The following is a 26,170-nucleotide window of genomic DNA, read 5'->3' as shown; positions in this document are numbered from 1 at the left end:
TTAGTTCCGCTTGTTCTCTAGTCGTTGCGACAATGTTCAGTTGTATATCGGCCCGTTGTGGAGGACTGCGGAGTTTTAGTTCAACAGCCACCACAGACTAAACATAAAGCTTTATTAATCATGGTCAATGTAAAGAAACGGAAAGGTCGAGTCGTTATCGACTCGGACTCCGAAGACAGCGCCAGTGATGATAATTTAGATCAAGTAAGGAGGTTTCTATGCGGGTTGTTTTCCTTCTCTCGGTGTTGACAAACCTCGGTAATGTTCGCTGTGCCTTAGGAGTTTAGGAGGAAAACACCGCGCCATAGGCCTGACGTTTTATTGGCTTTAATCAATTCCAGTTTATAGTATCATGTGGCCACGACCATAATCTGTGATAATTTGCTCATCAAATAATACACTGACCTACGGATTTATAACGCAATCTTTCTGCATGACCCGAAGGGGCGCAGCTGAAGTTAAAATGTTGACACACAGTTAGCTAATGTTAGCTAACCAGCTAGCGTCCGATAGACTGTCCCGTTTCTGTACAGCCAATGGTGTTGCTATAAAAGACATGTCAATCGTAGATTTAGCATAGCCTTACATTTAGCAGTGAAGCTGGTAATTTGCTATCTTTGCTGTTATACCTCCTGATAGTAATTTAGTTGGGTAGCTAGCAACAATTCGGCCTGTTGATTTACATTTTGTTTTGGTAAACATACAGTTAAACGTTGACACAAGCTTCAACAGGAAGGTATATTACCCAATGATGGCTCATATATATATTTACACAACACCATATTAAAATATAATAATTTAAGTTTCTCACTGTAAAATAAGACCACATAATAAAAGCGAGTGACTGATAAACTACTATGCTTCCACCCATGCAACAGCCTCTAAATATACTGTAAAGGTTTAGTCAACAAAAATGTAACATTTACCTGTTCTGCTGTCCTCTGAGCAGGCCATACAGAATTTATCCTGTATAAGTCAATCCATATTAACTATTGAAAATATATATATATATATATGTTGTACAGGATGTAAGTTCCTCCACTATTCTACCTGCCCATTGTCTTATCACTGTGTAAGCCTTTTCAGACACAATCGCTTTAAACTTACCCCTCTGTCTTGTGTATCCCACCCTGTGGCACCCTTCCGTCTCAATCCATATGAACTGTTAACAACACCTATTTTTAATAATAGGATGTCAGCTTCTCCACTTTTGTCTGTTTGATATACTCTATCAGTAGTTCAGGCACTCACCTCTGTCTCTCACCCTGTGGCCCCCAGGAGCTTCTGTCTCTGGCCACCAAGAGGAAGAGGGTGGACTCAGATGACCAGCAGGATAACCAACAGGATGACCAGCCAGTCAGTAAGCCTGCAGCCTCGTCAGACTCGGAGACATCAGACAGCGACGATGAGGTATGAATCTCCTCTATGTCTATGTTGATCTCCTTAGGGCTGGTTTCCTGTACTAAGAAGCATGCTCAACTGAGGATCTTTTTTTTTAGAGAAATGTTTTAGTCCCTGACTAGGCTTGACCTGGGTCCAGGAAACCAGCCCTTACACTAGGTGGCATGAAAGAGTCATGTTATTATCACTATATTTTTTTTATACAGTCCTTGATGCTCCACGTGACAACATTGTGTTTACTGATTTTTCTGTGTATGTTGTTTTCACTTAGTGGACCGCCGGTGGTCCTAAAGTCAAGAAGAAAGTTAAGCCAGGGAAACCGACAACAACAGAGAAGAAGAAAGAGGCGGCGAAGAAGAAGGCACATAAAGCTGCGTCGTCCGGGAGTTCTGGTGGAGACAGTTCAGCTGACAGTTCTGCCCCCGAGGAGGGTATGTTGTCCTCAAACCCCGGGCTCACCCCCCCCCTCCATCTTTCCTCTATACTTCTCATCCTCTCTCCTTGGCTCCTTCTAAAAACACATTGGAGAGGATGACCCGAGGGGAGAGACCTTGGATCTTCTCATTCTATATACACTTGAGAAGGAGATGGTATGCAAGGAATCTTTGAAAGACTAATTGAGATAAACCAATCAACAACTCTTGGTCTATTTGACCATTTTGATTATTGCGTATCTACCAACTAATAATGCTAACTAACTCCATGTAATGGTCTCTTTCAGGTGATCGGAGATGATGAATCACAGAAAGACACATTGAGATAAACATCTCTCTTGGGGTTTCTTATTATGTAATGGTCTCTTTCAGGTGATCGGAGATGATGAATCACAGAAAGACACATTGAGATAAACATCTCTCTTGGGGTTTCTTATTATGTAATGGTCTCTTCCTCCAGGTGAGGTGTCTGACTCTGAGAGCAACAGCTCTGCCTCCAGCTCAGACTCCTCGTCGGAGGACGATGTCTTCAGGGACGACTACGGAGAGGACCTGATGGGAGACGAGGAGGACAGGGCTCGGCTGGAGCAGATGACGGAGAAGGAGAGGGAGCAGGAGCTCTTCAATAGGATAGAGAAGAGGGAGGTGCTCAAGAGGAGGTAAGTCTACTTCAGGAAGTTGGAACTATAAGGGACAGTTTCCTGGATGCAAATTTTAGCCTAGTCCCGGACTAAGAAGCAAAAGTGATCCTTTGAGTACAGAGCCGCGTTCATTTATTCATATGAAGAATATAAGGTGAGACGAGGATGAGCAGGAGAGTTGTGACAGACTGTCGTCGGGCAGGAGAGTTGAGACTGTTGTCGGGCTGAGACTGTCGTTATTCATTCACCACGACCCTACAATTATTTAAAGGTTTCTGTGACCTACAGATGCATTTCTGTGTTCCCAGTCATGTGAAATCCATAGATTAGGGCCTAATGAATTTATATCAATTGACAGATTTTCTTATATGAGCTGTAACTCGATAACATATTTGAAATTGTTGCATGTTAAGTTGATATTTTTGGAGGGAGAGAGGGGAGGGAGAGAGGGAGAGAGAGAAAATCTCCGCGATTATCCTAATTGCCTGATCAGTAGATTGTGAGAGGGCTCCCAAGTGGCACAGTGGTCTAAGGCACTACATCTCAGTGCTAGAGGCGTCAGTGCTACAGACACCCTGGTTCAAATCCAGGCTCTATCACCAATGGAGCTGTAATTAGGAGTCCCTTAGGGCGGCGCACAATTGGACCAGCGTCGCTCGGGTTTGGCCGGGGGTAGGCCGTCATTGTAAATAAGAAATATATTCTTAACCGACTTGCCTAGTTAAATAAAATAAAAATATATATAATTTTAGAAAACAGGGAGAATTTTTTTTTTTTTAAGTGAATGACTATCCCTTGATATGTATATCCCATAATCGAACATCTTCTGTATCAGATTTGAAATTAAAAAGAAACTGAAGACTGCGAAGAAGAAGGAGAAAGAAGAGAAGAAGAAGAAGGAGAAAGAAGAGAAGAAGAAGGATGAGGAAGAACGGAAGAAACGAGAGAGATCATCCGGTCATCATGAAGACCGGACTCATCAGGACCTGCAGGTGGTGAGTTTATCTTCTGGAAACAATTCTAAAGACTCATTGTGCAGGAGTACGACGCATAGAGGTAGATATGTACGCGAAGGCAGGGTAAAGTGACTAGGCATCAGGATAGATAATAATAAGGTATTTGAGATAGATATGTACATGAAGGCAGGGTAAAGTGACTAGGCATCAGGATAGATAATAATAAGGTATTTAAGGTAGATATGTACGCGAAGGCAGGGTAAAGTGACTAGGCATCAGGATAGATAATAATAAGGTATTAGAGTATATGTACATGAAGGCAGGGTAAAGTGACTAAATATCTGGATAGATAATAATAAGGTATTAGAGTATATGTACATGAAGGAAGGGTAAAGTGACTAAATATCTGGATAGATAATAATAAGGTATTAGAGTATATGTACATGAAGGCAGGGTAAAGTGACTAGGCATCAGGATAGATAATAATAAGGTATTTGAGGTAGATATGTACATGAAGGCAGGGTAAAGTGACTAGGCATCAGGATAGATAATAATAAGGTATTTGAGGTAGATATGTACATGAAGGCAGGGTAAAGTGACTAGGCATCAGGATAGATAATAATAAGGTATTTGAGGTAGATATGTACATGAAGGCAGGGTAAAGTGACTAGGCATCAGGATAGATAATAATAAGGTATTTGAGGTAGATATGTACATGAAGGCAGGGTAAAGTGACTAAATATCTGGATAGATAATAATAAGGTATTAGAGTATATGTACATGAAGGCAGGGTAAAGTGACTAAATATCTGGATAGATAATAATAAGGTATTAGAGTATATGTACATGAAGGCAGGGTAAAGTGACTAAATATCTGGATAGATAATAATAAGGTATTAGAGTATATGTACGCGAAGGCAGGGTAAAGTGACTAAATATCTGGATAGATGATAATAAGGTATTAGAGTATATGTACATGAAGGAAGGGTAAAGTGACTAAATATCTGGATAGATAATAATAAGGTATTAGAGGTAGATATGTACATGAAGGCAGGGTAAAGTGACTAGGCATCAGGATAGATAATAATAAGGTATTAGAGTATATGTACATGAAGGCAGGGTAAAGTGACTAAATATCTGGATAGATAATAATAAGGTATTAGAGTATATGTACGCGAAGGCAGGGTAAAGTGACTAGGCATCAGGATAGATAATAATAAGGTATTTGAGGTAGATATGTACATGAAGGCAGGGTAAAGTGACTAGGCATCAGGATAGATAATAATAAGGTATTTGAGGTAGATATGTACATGAAGGCAGGGTAAAGTGACTAGCCATCAGGATAGACAATAATAAGGTATTTGAGGTAGATATGTACATAAAGGCAGGGTAAAGTGACTAGGCATCAGGATAGATAATAATAAGGTATTTGAGGTAGATATGTACATGAAGGCAGGGTAAAGTGACTAGGCATCAGGATAGATAATAATAAGGTATTTGAGGTAGATATGTACATGAAGGCAGGGTAAAGTGACTAGGCATCAGGATAGATAATAATAAGGTATTTGAGGTAGATATGTACATGAAGGCAGGGTAAAGAGACTAGACATCAGGATAGATAATAATAAGAGTAGAATAAAGATCATATTAGCAGCAGCACGTGTGTGAGAGTTACAGTGCATTTGGAAAGTATTCAGACCCCTTGACTTTTTCCCCATTTTGTTACGTTACAGCCTTATTCTAAAATGGATTACATTGTTTGTTACTCAGCAATCTACATCACAATGCCCCATAATGACATCACAATGCCCCATAATGACATCGCAATGCCCCACAATGACATCACTGTCAGGTTGGATGGGGAGCATCGCTGCACAGCTATTTTCAGGTCTCTTCAGAGATGTTCGATTGGGTTCAAGGCTGGGCAACTCAAGGACATTCAGAGACTTGTCCCGAAGCCACTCCTGCTTTGTCTAGTCTCTGTGCTTAGGGTCGTTGTCCTGTTGGAAGGTGAACCTTCACCCCATTCTGAGGTCCTGAGTGCTCTGGAGCAGGTTTTCAACAAGGATCTCTCTCTGTACTTTGCTCTGTTAATCTTTCCCTCGATCCCGACTAGTCTCCCAGTCCCTGCCACTGAAAAACATCCCCCACAGCATGATGATGCTGCCATCGTGAAGAAGGCGCAGCAGCGCCTATTCAACCTCAGGAGGCTGAAGAAATTCGGCTTGTCACCAAAAGCACTCACAAACTTCTACAGATGCACAATCGAGAGCATCCTGGCGGGCTGTATCACCGCCTGGTACGGCAACTGCTCCGCCCTCAACCGTAAGGCTCTCCAGAGGGTAGTGAGGACTGCACAACGCATCACCGGGGGCAAACTACCTGCCCTCCAGGACACCTACACCACCCGTTGTTACAGGAAGGCCATAAAGATCATCAAGGACATCAACCACCCGAACCACTGCCTGTTCACCCCGCTATCATCCAGAAGGCGAGGTCAGTACAGGTGCATCAAAGCTGGGACCGAGAGACTGAAAAACAGCTTCTATCTCAAGGCCATCAGACTGTTAAACAGCCACCACTAACACTGAGTGGCTGCTGCCAACACACTGTCATTGACACTGACCCAACTCCAGCCATTTTAATAATGGGAATTGATGGGAAATGATGTAAATATATCACTAGCCACTTTAAGCAATGCTACCTTATATAATGTTACTTACCCTACATTATTCATCTCATATGCATATGTATATACTGTACTCTACATCATCGACTGCATCCTTATGTAACACATGTATCACTAGCCACTTTAACTATGCCACTTTGTTTACTTTGTCTACACACTCATCTCATATGTATATACTGTACTCGATACCATCTACTGTATGCTGCTCTGTACCATCACTCATTCATATATCCTTATGTACATGTTCCTTATCCCCTTACACTGTGTATAAGACAGTAGTTTTGGAATTGTTAGTTAGATTACTTGTCGGTTATCACTGCATTGTCGGAACTAGAAGCACAAGCATTTCGCTACACTCGCATTAACATCTGCTAACCATGTGTATGTGACAAATAAAATTTGATTTGATTTGATCATGGTGCCAGGTTTCCTCCTGACATGACACTTGGCATTCAGGCCAAGGAGTTCAATCTTGGTTTCATCAGACCAGAGAATCTTGTTTCTCATGGTCTGAGAGTCTTTATGTGCCTTTCGGCAAACTCTAAGCGGACTGTAATGTGCCTTTTACTGAGGAGTGGCTTCCATCTGACCACTCTACCATAAAGGCCTGATTGGTGGAATGCTGCAGAGATGGTTGTCCTTCTGGAAGGTTCTCCCATCTCCACTGAGGAACTCTGGAGCTCTGTCAGAGTGACCATCGGGTTCTTGGTCACCTCCCTTACCAAGCCTCTTCTCCCCTGATTGCTCAGTTTGGCGGGCTGCCAGCTCTAGGAAGAGTCTTGGTGGTTCCAAACTTCTTTCATTTAACAATGATGGAGGCCACTGTGTTCTTTGGGACCTTCAATGCGGCAGACATGTATTAGTAGTCTTCCACAGATCTGTGCCTCGACACAATTATTTCAGAGCACAAAAAACCAAACCATGTCAACTGTGGGACCTTATATGCTGCTCAATGGTGAATGCACCAATTTGTAAGTCGCTCTGGATAAGAGCGTCTGCTAAATGACTTAAATGTAATGTAAATGTAATATAGACAAGTGTGTGCCTTTCCAAATCATGTCCAATCAATTGCATTTACCACAGATGGACTCCAATCAAGTTGTAGAAACATCTCAAGGATGATCAATGGAACCAGGAACCTGAGCTAAATTTTAAGTCTCAAAGCAAAGGTTCTGAATACTTATGTAAATAAGCTATTTCTGTTTGTTTTTTAAAATATATTTGCTAAAAGTTCTAAACAAAAACTGTTTCCGCTTTGCCATTATGGGGTATTGTGATGTCATTATGGGGTATTGTGATGTCATTATGGGGTATTGTGATGTCATTATGGGGTATTGTGATGCCATTATGGGGTATTGTGTGTAGATTGATGAGGGGGGAAAAATTATTTAATCAATTTTAGAATTAGGCTGTAATGTAACACAATGTGGAGAAAGTCATATATTTTTAAACAAAACACACCACATTGTGTTCCATAGTCCTTACAGGTACATTGTACATTGTGACTACATTCTCCTGTAGGTTATGTCCCACAACAAGGAGAGGAGAACTAAACGGGATGAGAAGCTGGATAAAAAGTCTCAGGCCATGGAGGAACTGAAAGCGGAGAGAGAGAAGAAGAAAACGAGGACAGCGGAGCTCCTGGCGAAACGGCAGCCCCTGAAGACCAGCGAGGTGTACTCTGACGACGAGGAGGAGGAAGAGGAGGAGGATGAAGACAAATCCTCAGTAAAGAGCGATCGCAGTTCACGCTCTTCATCTTATTCCGAAGACGAAGAGTGAGTATCTATCCATCAGCTGTGGGTTTATTTTATTATATTTTTTTATTAAAGTGTTCCTGGTAGTACTGGAGCTCGATGTCAAACACTGCAAATGACTAGTTCCTTAAGTCTAATGACTAGTTCCTTAATAGGTCTAAATTACTCTGTTGAATTTGCTCTTGAAGATTTAGTTGGTCTAAGAAATCCCATTTCAGTAACCTTGTAACTTTTAATTTAATTTTTTAATCTATTTGAAACCTTTCTGCTTGACCAACGATCAGTGACCAACGATCAGTGACCAACGATCAGTGACCAACGATCAGTGACCAACGATCAGTGACCAACGATCAGTGACCAACGATCAGTGACCAACGATCAGTGACCAACGATCAGTGACCAATGTTTCTATGTTTTCTGTCTCTGGCTGTTTCCAGGAAAGAGGAGACGCCACCAAAGTCTCAGCCCGTATCGCTGCCAGACGAGCTGAACCGCGTCCGTCTGTCCCGCCACAAACTGGAGCGCTGGTGCCACATGCCGTTCTTCCAGAAGACGGTCAGCGGCTGCTTCGTACGGATTGGCATCGGGAACAGTAGTAGCAAACCAGTTTACAGGGTAACCAGATGCTGTTTCCCCTGAGACAGATTTAAAGTCCTACCCCACTCTCCTTTTGCACCTCATTTATCACCTGATTTACTGAACAAAAGGCACATCTCAATAGGTGGTCCAGGGGTCCACATGGCATGGGGGGGGGAGGCTTCCTCGTTAGTTCTCTATTGCTCGTCTTCTGTTCCTCAGGCAAGATGGAGGCTGATGACATCAGAGGGCACCAGCCTACTACTCCTTGAAGTTTGCAATTGTGTCAAAAAAAAAAAACAAAAACAAAAACTATTTTGGTCAAAACATATTTTTCTTTACCCTTATGTGTGTGTACATTACTGTATTAGTTTGTGGGATATTATTTACAACAGTAAAAGTTATTTCATTATTCTATTTTTTTTTAATAGCTTGAGTGCATGTTTAAACCTGGTCCTAGGCTGAAAATCCTGCTCAATGGTGAATCTCCGTGTCTGGGAAACTTATTCCTATTTAACTCTGCTATTGTCAGTTCTGTTCGATAATGAGCATTTCTTGTAATTCCCTGTGACAAGGTGGCTGAGATAGTTGACGTTGTAGAGACTGCTAAAGTGTACCAGTTGGGAACGACCCGGACCAACAAAGGACTACAGTTACAGTACGACATCCTTCATTTAAAACTACTCGCCTCTTACCTGCTACCACCCTTGGCTTCTCTTCTTCCTGTTTCTCTCTCTCTCCTCTTCCTGTTTCTCTCTCCTCTTCCTGCTACCAACCTTGGCTTCTCTTCTTCCTGTTTCTTTCCACCTCGTCTTCCTGTTTCTCTCTCCTCTTACCTGCTACCACCCTTGGCTTCTCTTCTTCCTGTTTCTTTCCACCTCGTCTTCCTGTTTCTCTCTCTCGTCTTCCTGTTTCTCTCTCTCGTCTTCCTGTTTCTCTCTCTCGTCTTCCTGTTTCTCTCTCTCGTCTTCCTGTTTCTCTCTCTCGTCTTCCTGTTTCTCTCTCTCTTCTTCCTGTTTCTCTCTCTCTTCTTCCTGTTTCTCTCTCCTCTTCCTGTTTCTCTCTCCTCTTACCTGCTACTACCCTTGGCTTCTCCTCTTCCTGTTTCTCTCTCTTCTTCCTGTTTCTCTCTCTTACCTGCTACTACCCTTGGCTTCTCCTCTTCCTGTTTCTCTCTCTTCTTCCTGTTTCTCTCTCCTCTTCCTGTTTCTCTCTCCTCTTCCTGTTTCCCTCTCCTCTTACCTGCTACCACCCTTGGCTTATCTTCTTCCCGTTTCTTTCCACCTCCTCTTCCTGTTTCTCTCTCTTCTTCCTGTTTCTCTCCACCTCGTCTTCCTGTTCTCTCTCCTCTTACCTGCTACCACCCTTGGCTTCTCTTCTTCCTGTTTCTCTCCACCTCGTCTTCCTGTTCTCTCTCCTCTTACCTGCTACTACCCTTGGCTTCTCCTCTTCCTGTTTCTCTCTCTTCTTCCTGTTTCTCTCTCTTCTTCCTGTTTCTCTCTCTTCTTCCTGTTTCTCTCTCTTCTTCTCTCTCTTCTTCCTGTTTCTTTCTCTTCTTCCTCCCTCTTCCTGTTTCTCTCTCTTACCTGCTACTACCCTTGCTTCTCCTCTTCCTGTTTCTCTCTCTTCCTGTTTCTCTCTCCTCTTCCTGTTCTCCTCTTCCTGTTTCCCTCTCCTCTTACCTGCTACCACCCTTGGCTTATCTTCTTCCCGTTTCTTTCCACCTCCTCTTCCTGTTTCTCTCTCTCTTCTTCCTGTTTCTCTCCACCTCGTCTTCCTGTTCTCTCTCCTCTTACCTGCTACCACCCTTGGCTTCTCTTCTTCCTGTTTCTCTCCACCTCGTCTTCCTGTTCTCTCTCCTCTTACCTGCTACTACCCTTGGCTTCTCCTCTTCCTCTTTCTCTCTCTTCTTCCTGTTTCTCTCTCTTCTTCCTGTTTCTCTTCTTCCTGTTTCTCTCTCTTCTTCCTGTTTCTCTCTCTTCTTCCTGTTTCTCTCTCCTCTTCCTGTTTCCCTCTCCTCTTACCTGCTACCACCCTTGGCTTATCTTCTTCCCGTTTCTTTCCACCTCCTCTTCCTGTTTCTCTCTCTCTTCTTCCTGTTTCTCTCCACCTCGTCTTCCTGTTCTCTCTCCTCTTACCTGCTACCACCCTTGGCTTCTCTTCTTCCTGTTTCTCTCCACCTCGTCTTCCTGTTCTCTCTCCTCTTCCTGCTACTTTGGCTTCTCCTCTTCCTGTTTCTCTCTCTTCTTCCTGCTACTTTCTCTCTCTTCTTCCTGTTTCTCTCTCTTCTTCCTGTTTCTCTCTCTTCTTCCTGTTTCTCTCTCTTCTTCCTGTTTCTCTCTCCTCTTCCTGTTTCTCTCTCTTACCTGCTACTACCCTTGGCTTCTCCTCTTCCTGTTTCTCTCTCCTCTTCCTGTTTCTCTCTCCTCTTCCTGTTTCTCTCTCTTACCTGCTACTACCCTTGGCTTCTCGTCTTCCTGTTTCTCTCCACCTCGTCTTCCTGTTTCTCTCTCCTCTTCCTGTTTCTCTCTCCTCTTCCTGTTTCTCTCTCTTACCTGCTACTACCCTTGGCTTCTCGTCTTCCTGTTTCTCTCCACCTCGTCTTCCTGTTTCTCTCCACCTCGTCTTCCTGTTTCTCTCCACCTCGTCTTCCTGTTTCTCTCTCCTCTTCCTGTTTCTCTCTCTTACCTGCTACTACCCTTGGCTTCTCTTCTTCCTGTTTCTCTCCACCTCGTCTTCCTGTTTCTCTCCACCTCGTCTTCCTGTTTCTCTCCACCTCGTCTTCCTGTTTCTCTCTCTTACCTGCTACTACCCTTGGCTTCTCGTCTTCCTGTTTCTCTCCACCTCGTCTTCCTGTTTCTCTCCACCTCATCTTCCTGTTTCTCTCTCCTCTTCCTGTTTCTCTCTCCTCTTCCTGTTTCTCTCTCTTACCTGCTACTACCCTTGGCTTCTCTTCTTCCTGTTTCTCTCCACCTCGTCTTCCTGTTTCTCTCCACCTCGTCTTCCTGTTTCTCTCTCTTACCTGCTACTACCCTTGGCTTTTCTTCTTCCTGTTTCTCTCTCCTCTTCCTGTTTCTCTCTCCTCTTCCTGTTTCTCTCTCCTCTTCCTGTTTCTCTCTCCTCTTCCTGTTTCTCTCTCCTCTTACCTGCTACTACCCTTGGCTTCTCTTCCTCCTGTTTCTTTCCACCTCCTCTTCCTGTTTCTCTCCACCTCGTCTTCCTGTTTCTCTCTCTTACCTGCTACTACCCTTGGCTTTTCTTCTTCCTGTTTCTCTCTCCTCTTCCTGTTTCTCTCTCCTCTTCCTGTTTCTCTCTCCTCTTCCTGTTTCTCTCTCCTCTTCCTGTTTCTCTCTCTTACCTGCTACTACCCTTGGCTTCTCGTCTTCCTGTTTCTCTCCACCTCTTCCTGTTTCTCTCTCTTCTCGTCCTGTTTCTCTCTCTCGCCTCTTCCTGTTTCTCTCGCCTCTTCCTGTTTCTCTCTCCTCCTCTCTTCCTGTTTCTATTTCTCTCTCCTCCTCTCTTTCTCTCCTCCTCCTCATCTCTTCCTGTTTCTCTCTCCTCTCTTCCTGTTTCTCTCTCTTCCCGTTTCGATATTTCTGTCTCTTCGTCTGTGACGGTTTCTCTGTGCCCTGTCCCATAATCTCTCTCCTCTAGGCATGGTGGTGATACCCGAGTCTTCAGACTGGAGTTTGTATCCAATCAGGAGTTCACAGAAAACGAGTTCATGAAGTGGAAGGAGGCGGTGAGTTGACTGGAAGGAGCATGCTGATTGGATGGTTGACTTGAGGAGGGAACATGCTGATTGTGGATAGAGGAGCATGGTTGCTTGAACTCTTCCTCCTGGTAGACGGCAAGATTTGTAACAATAGACCAGGGAATATCCAAAGTGACTGGGAAGGATGAATGTTGTGGATCTTGGATGGGTGTCTCGTGGAGAAGCAGGGTTCTGTCATACCGGGTTACGTCGGGCCTGTCGGAGAGCAGAGTCTCTTGATGTTTTTTCCTCTCTGTCTGCAGATGATCATAGCCAGTATGCAGGTTCCCACTCTAGATGAGATCAATAAGAAGGAACAGGCCATCAAAGAGGCTTGTAACTACAAATTCAACGACAAAGACATCGAGGACGTAAGTATCTGTCCGTCTCAAATATCACCTTATTTCCCTATATAGTACACTACTATAGACCAGGGACCCTATTCCTTATGTAGGGCCCATAGACCTCTGGTTTAAAGTAGTGCACTATATAGGGAATAGGGCTCTGGTCTAAAGTAGTGCACTATATACGGAATAGGGCTCTGGTCTAAAGTAGTGCACTGTATAGGGAATAGGGCTCTGGTCTAAAGTAGTGCACTATATAGGGAATAGGGCTCTGGTCTATAGTAGTGTACTATATAGGGAATAGGGCTCTGGTCTATAGTAGTACCACTATATAGGGAATAGGGCTCTGGTCTATAGTAGTACCACTATATAGGGAATAGGGCTCTGGTCTAAAGTAGTGTACTATATAGGGAATAGGGCTCTGGTCTAAAGTAGTGTACTATATAGGGAATAGGGCTCTGGTCTATAGTAGTGTACTATATAGGGAATAGGGCTCTGGTCTAAAGTAGTGTACTATATAGGGAATAGGGCTCTGGTCTAAAGTAGTGCACTATATAGGGAATAGGGCTCTGGTCTAAAGTAGTGCACTTCATAGGGCTCTGGTCTAAAGTAGTGCACTACATAGGGGATAGGGCTCTGGTCTATAGTAGTGCACTTTATAGGGAATAGGGCTTTGGTCTAAAGTAGTGCACTATATAGGGAATAGGGCTCTGGTCTAAAGTAGTGCACTACATAGGGGATAGGGCTCTGGTCTAAAGTAGTGCACTTCATAGGGCTCTGGTCTAAAGTAGTGCACTACATAGGGGATAGGGCTCTGGTCTATAGTAGTGCACTTTATAGGGCTCTGGTCTAAAGTAGTGTACTTTATAGGGCTCTGGTCTATAGTAGTGTACTTTATAGGGCTCTGGTCTAAAGTAGTGCACTTTATAGGGCTCTGGTCTAAAGTAGTTCTCTATATAGGGGATAGGGCTCTGGTCTAAAGTAGTTCTCTATATAGGGAATAGGGCTTTGGTCTAAAGTAGTTCTCTATATAGGGGATAGGGCTTTGGTCTAAAGTAGTTCTCTATATAGGGGATAGGGCTTTGGTCTAAAGTAGTTCTCTATATAGGGGATAGGGCTTTGGTCTAAAGTAGTTCTCTATATAGGGGATAGGGCTCTGGTCTAAAGTAGTTCTCTATATAGGGGATAGGGCTCTGGTCTAAAGTAGTTCTCTATATAGGGGATAGGGCTTTGGTCTAAAGTAGTTCTCTATATAGGGGATAGGGCTCTGGTCTAAAGTAGTTCTCTATATAGGGGATAGGGTGCCATTGGGGATGTAATATTGGTCTCATTTGTTCAGGCTTTTTTCCCGGTCGTCCCTATTCAGTGCCGTATTAATGATCATTATAGTGTTGAACTTTGACCTTGTTTGTTGATCCACAGATTGTTAAAGAGAAAGACAGATTCAGAAAGGCTCCTTCCAACTACGCCATGAAGAAAACATCACTACTCAAAGATAAGGTATAAATTAACATCTCCTGGGTGCGGTGTGTGTGTACGGTGTGTGTGTGTGTACGGTGTGTGTGTGGGTACGGTGTGTGTGTGTGTGTGTGTGGGTACGGTGTGTGTGTGTGTGTGTGGGTACGGTGTGGGTACGGTGTGGGTACGGTGTGGGTACGGTGTGGGTACGGTGTGGGTACGGTGTGGGTACGGTGTGGGTACGGTGTGTGGGTACGGTGTGTGTGTGCGGGTACGGTGTGTGTGTGCGTGTACGGTGTGTGTGTGCGTGTACGGTGTGTGTGTGCGGGTACGGTGTGTGTGTGCGGGTACGGTGTGTGTGTGCGGGTACGGTGTGTGTGTGCGGGTACGGTGTGTGTGTGCGGGTACGGTGTGTGTGTGCGGGTACGGTGTGTGTGTGCGGGTACGGTGTGTGTGTGTGCGGGTACGGTGTGTGTGTGTGCGGGTACGGTGTGTGTGTGTGCGGGTACGTGTGTGTGTGTGTGCGGGTACGGTGTGTGTGTGTGCGGGTACGGTGTGTGTGTGTGCGGGTACGGTGTGTGTGTGTGCGGGTACGGTGTGTGTGTGTGCGGGTACGGTGTGTGTGTGTGCGGGTACGGTGTGTGTGTGCGGGTACGGTGTGTGTGTGTGCGGGTACGGTGTGTGTGTGTGCGGGTACGGTGTGTGTGTGTGCGGGTACGGTGTGTGTGTGTGCGGGTACGGTGTGTGGGTGCACGGTGTGTGTGGGCACGGTGTGTGTGGGTGCACGGTGTGTGTGGGTGCACGGTGTGTGTGGGTGTACGGTGTGTGGGTACGGTGTGTGGGTACGGTGTGTGTGCTTTAATGTGTGTGTGTGTGTGGGTACGGTGTGTGTGTGGGTACGGTGTGTGGGTACGGTGTGTGTGTGGGTACGGTGTGTGTGTGGGTACGGTGTGTGGGTACGGTGTGTGTGTGGGTACGGTGTGTGTGTGTGTGGGTACGGTGTGTGTGTGTGTGGGTACGGTGTGTGTGTGTGTGGGTACGGTGTGTGTGTGTGTGGGTACGGTGTGTGTGTGTGTGGGTACGGTGTGTGGGTACGGTGTGTGTGCTTTAATGTGTGTGTGGGTACGGTGTGTGTGTGTGGGTACGGTGTGTGGGTACGGTGTGTGTGTGTGGGTAAGGTGTGTGGGTACGGTGTGTGTGTGTGTTGGTACGGTGTGTGTGTGTGTGTGTGTGTTGGTACGGTGTGTGTGTGTGTTGGTACGGTGTGTGTGTGTGTGTACGGTGTGTGTGGGTACGGTGCGTGTGTGGGTACGGTGCGTGTGTGTGTACGGTGCGTGTGTGTGTACGGTGCGTGTGTGTGTACGGTGCGTGTGTGTGTGTGTGTGTACGGTGTGTGTGTGTGTGTGTGTGTGTGTGTGTGTGTGTGTGTGGGTACGGTGTGTGTGTGGGTACGGTGTGTGTGTGGGTACGGTGTGTGTGTGGGTACGGTGTGTGTGTGGGTACGGTGCGTGTGTGTGTGTGTGTGTGGGTACGGTGCGTGTGTGGGTACGGTGCGTGTGTGGGTACGGTGCGTGTGTGGGTACGGTGCGTGTGTGGGTACGGTGCGTGTGTGGGTACGGTGCGTGTGTGGGTACGGTGCGTGTGTGGGTACGGTGCGTGTGTGGGTACGGTGCGTGTGTGGGTACGGTGCGTGTGTGGGTACGGTGCGTGTGTGGGTACGGTGCGTGTGTGGGTACGGTGCGTGTGTGGGTACGGTGCGTGTGTGGGTACGGTGCGTGTGTGGGTACGGTGCGTGTGTGGGTACGGTGCGTGTGTGGGTACGGTGCGTGTGTGGGTACGGTGCGTGTGTGTGTGGATACGGTGCGTGTGTGTGTGGGTACGGTGTGTGTGTGGGTACGGTGTGTGTGTGTGGGGGTAAGGTGTGTGTGTGGGTACGGTGTGTGTACGGTGTGTGTGTGTGGGTACGGTGTGTGTACGGTGTGTGTGTGTACGGTGTGTGTACGGTGTGTGTGTGTACGGTGTGTGTGTGCACTCTGTTGATTCCATAGTTGTACTTTCTGATTCCATTTACTGTTCATGTGGTGTCCACCTTGAACCTGCAGGTCAGCATTCCATGTGTATCCTGTTGCATGACAACTTGACTTGTGTCTTCCTCCAGGCCATGGCTGAGGAGAGTGGAGAAGGAGACCGAGCCAAAGAGATCCAGGACCAGCTGAATGAGTTGGAGGAGAGGGCCGAGCATCTGGACAGACAGAGGACCAAAAACATCTCTGCCATCAGGTGAACACAATAATCATATTAGATTTTTTTATTATAATGAACTTCACTTGTTTTAGTGTCTTCGATTTGAAAACTGTTCGTACAACGACCTGAGTAGAAGTGCATCGCTTGTGAAACGGAGCTTTTTGGGGGGGGGGGGGTGATGAATGTACGTACATAGCAATGTTTGTATAGTAAGATCCAATGAAACACGCATGAGGTAAACCTCACTTTTACAATGTTTTTTTTAAAGGTGAAGAAACATTGAATTAAGTGTCATCCTCACAACATGTTAAACGGGATATTTTCAACATTTTTAGGCAATTTTGCAACTTACCCGGAGTCCGATGAGCTCGTGGATACTATTTTATGTCTCTGCGTGCAGTTTGAAGGTCGTTTCTGGCGCTAACTGCTAACTGGAGCTAACTGCTAACTGGAGCTAACTGCTAACTGGAGCTAACTGCTAACTGGCGCTAACTGCTAACTGGCGCTAACTGCTAACTGGAGCTAACTGCTAACTGGAGCTAACTGCTAACTGGCGCTAACTGCTAACTGGCGCTAACTGCTAACTGGAGCTAACTGCTAACTGGAGCTAACTGCTAACTGGAGCTAACTGCTAACTGGAGCTAACTGCTAACTGGAGCTAACTGCTTAGTGGCGCTAACTGCTTAGTGGCGCTAACTGCTTAGTGGCGCTAACTGCTTAGTGGAGCTAACTGCTTAGTGGCGCTAACTGCTTAGTGGCGCTAACTGCTTAGTGGCGCTAACTGCTTAGTGGCGCAGTGATTATCCCTGAGACTGGAGGCTGTAATCACTACCTATGGTGCTTCAACAAAGTACTGACTAAAGGGTCTGAATGTTTATGGAAATGTGATATTTCAGTTTGAGATTTTTATTTTATAAATTTGCCAACATTCTAAAAAAAAACTGTTTTTTACTTTTGTCATTATTGGGTATCGTGCGTAGATTGATGAATAATTATTTTAGAATAAGGCTGTAACGTAACAAAGTGGAGAAAGTCAAGGGGTTTGAATACTTTCTGAATAACCTCCATCTGTCTCTAAACCTCTCTGTCCATCTGTTTTCTCCGGATGTCTCTAAACCTCTCTGTCCATCTGTCTCTAAACCTCTCTGTCCATCTGTCTCCTCCAGCTACATCAACCAGAGGAATCGTAGCTGGAACATCGTGGAGTCTGAGAAGGCTCTAGTCGTAAGTATCCCAGCCTCCATCTGAACTAAATACCTGAACTAAATACCTATCATTGCAGCGCAATTATGTTTTTAATCCGTTAAAGTTTTGTTTTTGTTTTAAATATACTTATATACTGAACAAAAAATAGAAACGCAACATGCAGCAATTTCAAAATTTTTACTGAGTTACAGTCTATATAAAGAAATCAGTCAATTGAAATAAATAAATTAGCCCCTAATCTATGGATTTCACATGACTGGGAAGAATACAGATGGCCATCTGTTGGTCACAGATGCCTTTAAAATAAAAGGTATGGGTGTGGATCAGAAAACCAGTCAGTATCTGGTGTGGATCAGAAAACCAGTCAGTATCTGGTGTGGATCAGAAAACCAGTCAGTATCTGGTGTGGATCAGAAAACCAGTCAGTATCTGGTGTGGATCAGAAAACCAGTCAGTATCTGGTGTGGATCAGAAAACCAGTCAGTATCTGGTGTGGATCAGAAAACCAGTCAGTATCTGGTGTGGATCAGAAAACCAGTCAGTATCTGGTGTGGATCAGAAAACCATCTGGTGTGGTCAGTATCTGGTGTGGATCAGAAAACCAGTCAGTATCTGGTGTGGATCAGAAAACCAGTCAGTATCTGGTGGATCAGGATCAGAAAACCAGTCAGTATCTGGTGTGGATCAGAAAACCAGTCAGTATCTGGTGTGGATCAGAAAACCAGTCAGTATCTGGTGTGGATCAGAAAACCAGTCAGTATCTGGTGTGGATCAGAAAACCAGTCAGTATCTGGTGTGGATCAGAAAACCAGTCAGTATCTGGTGTGACCATTTACCTCATGCAGTGGGACACATCTCCTTCACATAAGAGTTCATCAGGCTGTTGATTGTGGTCTGTGGAATGTTGTCCCACTCCTCTTCAATTTGTGTGCAAAATTGCTGGATATTGGCGGGAACTGTAATGCTCTGTCGTACACGTTGATACACGTCGATCCAGAGCATCCCAAACATGCTCAATGGGTGACATGTCTGGTGAGTATGCAGGCCATGGAAGAACTGGGATATTTTCAGCTTCCAGGAATTGTGTACAGATCTTTGCAACATGGGACTGTGTGTTATCATGCTGAAACATGAGGTGATGGTGGTGGATGAATGGCACGACAATGGGCCTCAGGATCTCATCACGGTATCTCTCTGCATTCAAATTGCCATCGATAAAATGCAATTGTGTTTGTTGTCCGTAGCTTACGCCTGCCCCATACCATAACCCCACCTCCACCATGGGGCACTCTGTTTACAACGTTGACATCAGCAAACCGCTTACCCACAAGGTGCCATACACACCATCTGCCAGGTACAGTTGATACCGGGATTCATCCGTGAGGAGCACACTTCTCCAGCGTGACAGTGGTCATTGAAGGTGAGCATTGGAGTCGGTTACGACGTGGAACTTCAGTCAGGTCAAGATCCCGGCGAGGACGACGAGCACACAGATGAGCTTCCCCGTGACGGTTTCTGACAGTTTGTGCAAAATTTCTTCGGTTGTACGGTTGTGTTCTTTGGTTGTGCAAACCCACAGTTTCATCAGCTGTCCGGGGGGCTGGTTTCAGATGATCCCGCAGATGAAGAAGCCGAATGTGGAGGTCCTGGGCACACGGTCTGCTGTTGTGAGGCTGGTTGGACGTACTGCTCAATTCTCTAAAATGACGTTGGAGGCGGCTTATGGTAGAGAAATGAACATTCAATGATCTGGCAACAGCTCTGGTGGACATTCCTGCAGTCAGCGTGCCAATTGCACGCTCCCTCAACTTGAAACTTCTGTGGTGTTGTGTTGCACATTTTAGTGGCCTTTTGTCCCTATTACTACTATTTTATAGTTGTGCCTTAATTATTTATTGTTCTATTTTGGTTTTATATTTACTTCAGTTTATTTGAGTAAATACTTTCTTAAGTGCGTTGTTGGTTAAGGGCTTGTCAGGTTAGGAAGCATTTCACTGTAAGGAACCTTAATAACAAATAACAATACCTGTGTTGTATTGAGCGCATGTGACAAATAACATTTGATTTTGAGGTGCACCTGTGTAATGCTCATGCTGTTTAATCATCTTCTTGATTTTCCTGTCAGGTAGATGCACACTCCCCAAAACTTGAGACATCTGTGGCATTGTGTTTTGTGACATAACTGCACATTTTAGAGTGGCATTTTATTGTCCCCAGCACAAGGTGCACCTGTAATGATCATGCTGTTTAATCAGCTTATTGATATGCCACACCTGTCAGGTGGAGGAATTATCTTGACAAAGGAGAAATGCTCACTAACAGGGATGTAAACACATTTGTGCACAGAATTTGAAAGAAATATTTGAGAGACATAAGCTTTATGTGCAAATATGGAACATTTTTGGGATCTTTTATTTCAGCTCATGGGACCAACACTTTACATGTTGAGTTTATATTTTTATTCAGTGTACATTTATATTCTATTGCTTATTACGACTCATTGTTACGCTACATTTTTTATTATTATTATGACTATATTATATATACTATTTATCTTTCAGGCTGAAGGACAGAATGCCAAGATGCAGATGGACCCGTTTACTAGACGACAGTGCAAACCGACCATGGTGTCTAACGTAAGTCTGTCTGTCTCTACCATGGTGTCTAACGTAAGTCTGTCTGTCTCTACCATGGTGTCTAACGTAAGTCTGTCTCTGTCTCTCTGTCTCTGTCTAACGTAAGTGTGTCTGTCTCTACCATGGTGTCTAACGTAAGTCTGTCTGTCTCTACCATGGTGTCTAACGTAAGTCTGTCTGTCTAACGTAAGTCTCTGTCTCTACCATGGTGTCTAACTGTCTCTACCATGGTGTCTCGTCTCTGTCTCTCTCGCTCTCTGTCTCTCTCGCTCTCTGTCTCTCTCGCTCTCTGTCTCTCTCGCTCTTTGTCTAACGTAAGTCTCTATGTAGGGTGCCATTTGGGATGCAGCCATGCTGTACAATATTATAATATTCAGATGAACTTGTGTGTCTGTCTGTCTTTGTGTTTTGGCAGGCCAGAGACCCTTCAGTCCATGCAGCTATCCTCCAACACCTCAATGAGAAGTACGGAGAAGGGTCAGGCAAAGAGATGGACTTGGAGTTTGAGATGGGCAGGGGAGCAGGACAGGCTGCTCTCAAAGTCATCGACCCGACAAAGAACACCAGCGACCTATCAGAGGACCTCTTTAAAGTCCACGACTTTGACGTCAAGATTGACCTACAGGTTCCCAACGCAGGTGAAGTTCATATGTAAACGAGCATAAAGTGGTGGGTTCACGGGTCGAACCCCCGTCTCCAGGGGAGTGTGGGGTCGGTAGTGGTGCTGCTAGACCATATGTAAGTATATGGTATACTACAAAGCAGCATCAGTGCATTAGGAATGTAAAAATTCATCCGATACGCGTCAGTCCCCAAGGTCACAGTGGCTTCCGTCATTGTTAAATAGAAGAAGTTTGGAACCACCAAGACTCTTCCAAGAGCTGGCCATCTGGCCAAACTGAGCAATCAGGGGAGAAGAGGCTTGGTCAGGAAGGTGACCAAGAACCCGATGGTCACTCTGACAGAGCTCCAGAGTGCCTCTGTGGAGATGGGAGAACCTTCCAGAAGGACAAACATCTCTGCAGCTCTCCACCAATCAGACCTTCATGATAGATTTGGCCAGACGTGCCTTTTACTGAGAAGTGGCCTCCATGACAGCCTGCTTAGAATTAGCCAAAAAACACCTAAAGAACTCTCAGAAACAAGATTCTCTGATCTGATGAAACCAAGATTGAACTCTTTGGCCTGAATGCCAAGCGTCACGTCTGGAGGATTCCTGGCACCATCCCTACAGTGAAGCATGGTGGTGGCAGCATCATGCTGTGGGGATGTTTTTCAGCGGCAGGGACTGAGAGACTAGTAAAGATTGAAGGAAAGACGAAAGTGCAGAGAGATCCTTGATGAAAGCTTGCTCAGTACCTCAGACTGGGGTTCACTTTCCAACAGGACAACGACACAAAGCACACAGCCAAGACAACTTCAGGATAAGTCTGAATGTCCTTGAGTGGCCCAGCCAGAGCCCGGACTTGAACCTGATCGAACATCTCTGAAGAGACCTGAAAATAGTTGTGCAGCGACGCTCCCCATCCAACCTGACAGAGCTGGAGAGGATCTGCAGAGAAGAATGGGAGAAACTCCCCAAATACAGGTGTGCCAAGCTTGTGGCGTCAAACCAAAGAAGACTCAAGGCTGTAATCGCTGCCAAAGGTGCTTCAATAAAGTACTGAGTAAAGGGTCTGAATACTTATGTAAATAAGGTATTTCTGTTTTTAATTTTTAATAAATGTGCATACATTTCTGAAAACCTGTTTTCACTTTGTTATTATGATGTATTGTGACTTCACTATGGGGTATTGTGACGTCACTATGGGGTATTGTGGTTAGATTGATTAGGGAATCCTGGAGTCGCCTCTTCACTGTTGAAGTTGAGACTGGTGTTTTAGAGGTACTATTTAATGAAGCTGCCAGTTGAGGACTTGTGAGGCATCTGTTTTTTCTAATGTACTTGCCCCCTTGCTCAGTTGTGCACTGGGGCCTCCCCACTTCTCTTTCTATTCTGGTTAGAGCCAGTTTGTGCTGTTCTGTGAAGGGAGTGGTACACAGCTTTGTACGTGATCTTCAGTTTCTTGGCAATTTTTCGCATGGAATCGCCTTCATTTCTCAGAACAAGAATAGAATGACGAGTTTCAGAAGAAAGTACTTTGTGTCTGGCCATTTTGAGCTTGTAATCGAACCCACAAATGCTGATGCTCCAGATACTCCAAGTCTAAAGAAGGACAGTTTTATTGCTTCTTTAATTAGCACAACAGTTTTCAGCTGTGCTAACATAATTGCAAAAGAGTTTTCTAATGATCAATTAGCCTTTTTTAAATGATAAACTTGGATTAGCGAACACAACGTGCCATAGGAACACGGGAGTGATGGTTGCTGATAATGGGCCTCTGTACACCTATGTAGATATTCCATAAAAAATCTTCAATTTCCAGCTACAATAGTCATTTACAACATTAATGTCTACACTGTGTTTCTGATCAATTTGATGTTATTTTAATGGACCAAAAATGTGCTTTTTTTTCTTCTTTTGAACGGTATATAGTGTATAAATTTAATGCCATTTAGCAGATGCTCTTATCCAGAGAGGCAATATTGAGTACATTTACATACTTTAATTTTTTTTATATACTGCCTCCCCCCCCCCGTGGGAATCGAACCCACAACCCTGCCGATGAAAGCACTATTTTCTACCAACTCAGTTGTGACTTGTTAAGTATCATTTTTACTCCTGAACTTATTTAGGCCATAACAGAGGTTGAATACTTCTTGACTCAAGACATTTCAGTGTCTTTTTTTCATTTATTAATTTAATGAAAACCGAATTCCACTTTTACATTATTGGGGTATTGTGTGTAGATCAGTGACCACAGCTCAGACACACAGCTCAGACACACAGCTCAGACACACAGCTCAGACACACAGCTCAGACACAGCTCAGAGAGGCTCTGCTCATGACCATCAGCAGCAGATTTGAATGGAAATTAGTAAATGTGTTTGTGCAACTTTGTGGGCAGAACTGAAAAAGCATGAGCAAGGAGGCCTACAAACCTGACTCAGTTACACCAGCTCTGTCATGGGGAATGGGCCAAACCTGACTCAGTTACACCAGCTCTGTCAGGAGGAATGGGCCAAACCTGACTCAGTTACACCAGCTCTGTCAGGAGGATTGGGCCAAACCTGACTCAGTTACACCAGCTCTGTCAGGAGGAATGGGCCAAAATTCACCCAACTTATTGTGGGAAGCTTGTGGAAGGCTACCTGAAACGTTTGACCCAAGTTAAACAATATAAAGTCAATGCTACCAAATACTATTTGAGTGTATGTAAACTTCTGACCCACTGGGAATGTGATGAAAGGAATAAACGCTGAAATAAATAATTCTGTCTACTATTATTCTGACATTTCACATTCTTAAACTAAAGTGGTGATCCTAACTGACCTAAGACAGGGAATTTTTACTAGGATTAAATGTCAGGAATTGTGAAACTGAGTTTAAATGTCTTTGGCTAAAGTGTACAGACGTTGCCAAAAGTTTTGAATGACACACATGAATTTTCACAAAGTCTGCTGCCTCTGTTTGTATGATGGCAATTTGCATATACTCCAGAATGTTATGAAGAGTGATCAGATGAATTGCAATTAATTGCGAAGTCCCTCTTTGCCATGCAAATGAACTGAATCCCCCAAAAACATTTCCACTGCATTTCAGCCCTGCCACAAAAGGACCAGCTGACATCATGTCAGTGATTCTCTTGATAACACAGCTAAGTGTTGACGAGGACAAGGCTGGAGATCACTCTGTCATGCTGATTGAGTTTGAATAACAGACTGGAAGCTTCAAAAGGAGGGTGGTGCTTGGAATCACTGTTCTTCCTCTGTCAACCATGGTTACCTGAAAGGAAACACGTGCCGTCATCATTGCTTTGCACAAAAAGGACTTTACAGGCAAGGATATTGCTGCCAGTAAGATTGCACCTAAATCAACCATTTATCGGATCATCAGGAACTTCAAGGAGAGCGGTTCAATTGTTGTGAAGAAGGCTTCAGGGCGCTTAAGAAGGTCCAGCAAGCGCCAGGACCGTCTCCTAAAGTTTTCAGCTGCGGGATCGGGGCACCACCAGTACAGAGCATGCTCAGGAATGGCAGCAGGCAGGTGTGAGTGCATCTGCACGCATAGTGAGGCAAAGACTTTTGGAGGATTGCCTGGTGTCAAGAAGGGCAGCAAAGAAGCCACTTCTCTCCAGGAAAAACATCAGGGACAGACTGATATTCTACAAAAGGTACAGGGATTGGACTGCTGAGGACTGGGGTAAAGTCATTTTCTCTGATGAATCCCCTTTCTGATTGTTTGGGGCATCTGGAAAAAAGCTTGTCCGGAGAAGACAAGGTGAGCGCTACCTTCAGTCCTGTGTCATGCCAACAGTAAAGCATCCTGAGAACATTCATGTGTGGGGTTGCTTCTCAGCGAAGGGAGTGGGCTCACTCACAATTTTGCGAAAGAACACAGCCATGAATAAAGAATGGTACCAACACATCCTCAGAGAGCAACATCTCCCAACCATCCAGGAACAGTTTGGTGATGAACAATGCCTTTTCCAGCATGATGGAGCACCTTGCCATAAGGCAAAAGTGATACAGTGCCTTGCGAAAGTATTCGGCCCCCTTGAACTTTGCGACCTTTTTCCACGTTTCAGGCTTCAAACATAAAGATATTAAACTGTATTTTTTTGTGAAGAATCAACAACAAGTGGGACACAATCATGAAGTGGAACGACATTTATTGGATATTTCAAACTTTTTTAATAAATCAAAAACTGAAAAATTGGGCGTGCAAAATTATTCAACTTCACCCTGAGCTGTAACAACAGGATGTGTCATAGTAATGCTGTTCCTCTGGTGTGTTTCAGAAGCCAAGTCTCTGTCAGTGAGCGCCAACACCCTGGCAGTGAAGGACGGTGCTCCACGTAGGTCTCTCAACCTGGAGGACTACAAGAAGAGGAGGGGCTTGATCTAAAGAACTACAGGAAGAGGAAGGGCTTGGTCTAATGAACTACAGGAAGAGGGGCCGTGGTCTAATGAACTACAGGAAGAGGATTGGTCTAATGATCTAATAGCCTAACCCCTCAGTCAGTCAGAACCACCTGCATGTGTTGGTTGGCCATTCTACCTGTGTGTGTGTGTGTGTGTGTGTGTGTAAGATGTGAGGTAAGTGTGTGTGTGTGTAAGATGTGAGGTAAGTGTGTGTGTGTGTGTGTGTGTGTGTGTAAGATGTGAGGTAAGTGTGTGTGTGTGTGTGTGAGATGTGAGGTAAGTGTGTGTGTGTGTGTGAGATGTGAGGTAAGTGTGTGTGTGTGTGTGAGATGTGAGGTAAGTGTGTGTGAGATGTGAGGTAAGTGTGTGTGAGATGTGAGGTAAGTGTGTGTGAGATGTGAGGTAAGTGTGTGTGTGTGTGTGAGATGTGAGGTAAGTGTGTGTGAGAGATGTGAGGTAAGTGTGTATTTGAGTAGTGTGAGAGGGAGGGATGTGAGGTAAGTGTGTATTTGAGTAGTGTGTGAGGTAAGTGTGTGTTTGAGTAGTGTGAGAGGGAAGGATGTGAGGTAAGTGTGTGTGTGTGTGAGATGTGAGGTAAGTGTGTGTTTGAGTAGTGTGAGAGGGAAGGATGTGAGGTAAGTGTGTGAGAGGGAAGGATGTGAGGTAAGTGTGTATTTGAGTAGTGTGTGAGGTAAGTGTGTGTTTGAGTAGTGTGAGAGGGAAGGATGTGAGGTAAGTGTGTGTGAGAGATGTGTGAGAGGGAGGGATGTGAGGTAAGTGTGTGTTTGAGGGAGAGATGTGTGAGAGGGAGGGATGTGAGGTGAGGGATGTGAGGTAAGTGTGTGTTTGAGTAGTGTGAGAGGGAGGGATGTGAGGTGAGGGATGTGAGGTAAGTGTGTGTTTGAGTAGTGTGAGAGGGAAGGATGTGAGGTAAGTGTGTGTTTGAGTAGTGTGAGAGGGAAGGATGTGAGGTAAGTGTGTGTTTGAGTAGTGTGAGAGGAAGGATGTGAGGTGAGGGATGTGAGGTGAGGGATGTGAGGTAAGTGTGTA

General features: G+C 44.8%; 1 protein-coding gene across 3 annotated transcripts; it reads left to right on the top strand.

The window, feature by feature from the left end:
* The first annotated feature begins 10 nt into the window (after window positions 1–10).
* rtf1 (RTF1 homolog, Paf1/RNA polymerase II complex component) lies at window positions 11–25,877 on the top strand. 3 transcript variants are annotated; one of them, XR_006832743.1, is made up of 17 exons: window positions 12–204; window positions 1,279–1,410; window positions 1,673–1,832; window positions 2,296–2,494; window positions 3,312–3,471; window positions 7,642–7,898; window positions 8,315–8,492; window positions 9,029–9,111; window positions 12,108–12,195; window positions 12,471–12,578; window positions 13,974–14,051; window positions 16,168–16,289; window positions 17,420–17,477; window positions 20,021–20,095; window positions 20,511–20,733; window positions 24,997–25,334; window positions 25,679–25,695. XR_006832743.1 is itself a non-coding variant. In XM_046307750.1 (16 exons), the coding sequence occupies exons 1-16, from the start codon at window positions 121–123 to the stop codon at window positions 25,101–25,103; spliced, it is 2,109 nt and encodes a 702-aa protein (XP_046163706.1). In that variant the 5' UTR covers window positions 11–120; the 3' UTR covers window positions 25,104–25,877. The 3 variants fall into 3 exon arrangements, 2 of the variants coding, with proteins under 2 accessions (XP_046163706.1, XP_046163705.1); XM_046307750.1 differs by having other exon boundaries at window positions 11–204; window positions 3,312–3,468; window positions 24,997–25,877; XM_046307749.1 differs by having other exon boundaries at window positions 24,997–25,877.
* Window positions 25,878–26,170: the final 293 nt, after the last annotated feature.

This window comes from Oncorhynchus gorbuscha, linkage group LG17 (genome assembly GCF_021184085.1).
Source record: "Oncorhynchus gorbuscha isolate QuinsamMale2020 ecotype Even-year linkage group LG17, OgorEven_v1.0, whole genome shotgun sequence".
NCBI lineage: Eukaryota > Metazoa > Chordata > Actinopteri > Salmoniformes > Salmonidae > Oncorhynchus > Oncorhynchus gorbuscha.
Note: the sequence above shows the minus strand (reverse complement) of the source record. Positions and strands in the feature narration are given on the sequence as shown.

Coding starts and splice junctions, on each gene's coding strand:
- rtf1 (XM_046307749.1), top strand. CDS start 121: ATGGTCAATGTAAAGAAACGGAAAGGTCGAGTCGTTATCGACTCGGAC. Junction 14,052..16,167: donor CATCACTACTCAAAGATAAG/GTATAAATTAAC, acceptor GTCTTCCTCCAG/GCCATGGCTGAGGAGAGTGG. Junction 17,478..20,020: donor AGTCTGAGAAGGCTCTAGTC/GTAAGTATCCCA, acceptor TTTATCTTTCAG/GCTGAAGGACAGAATGCCAA.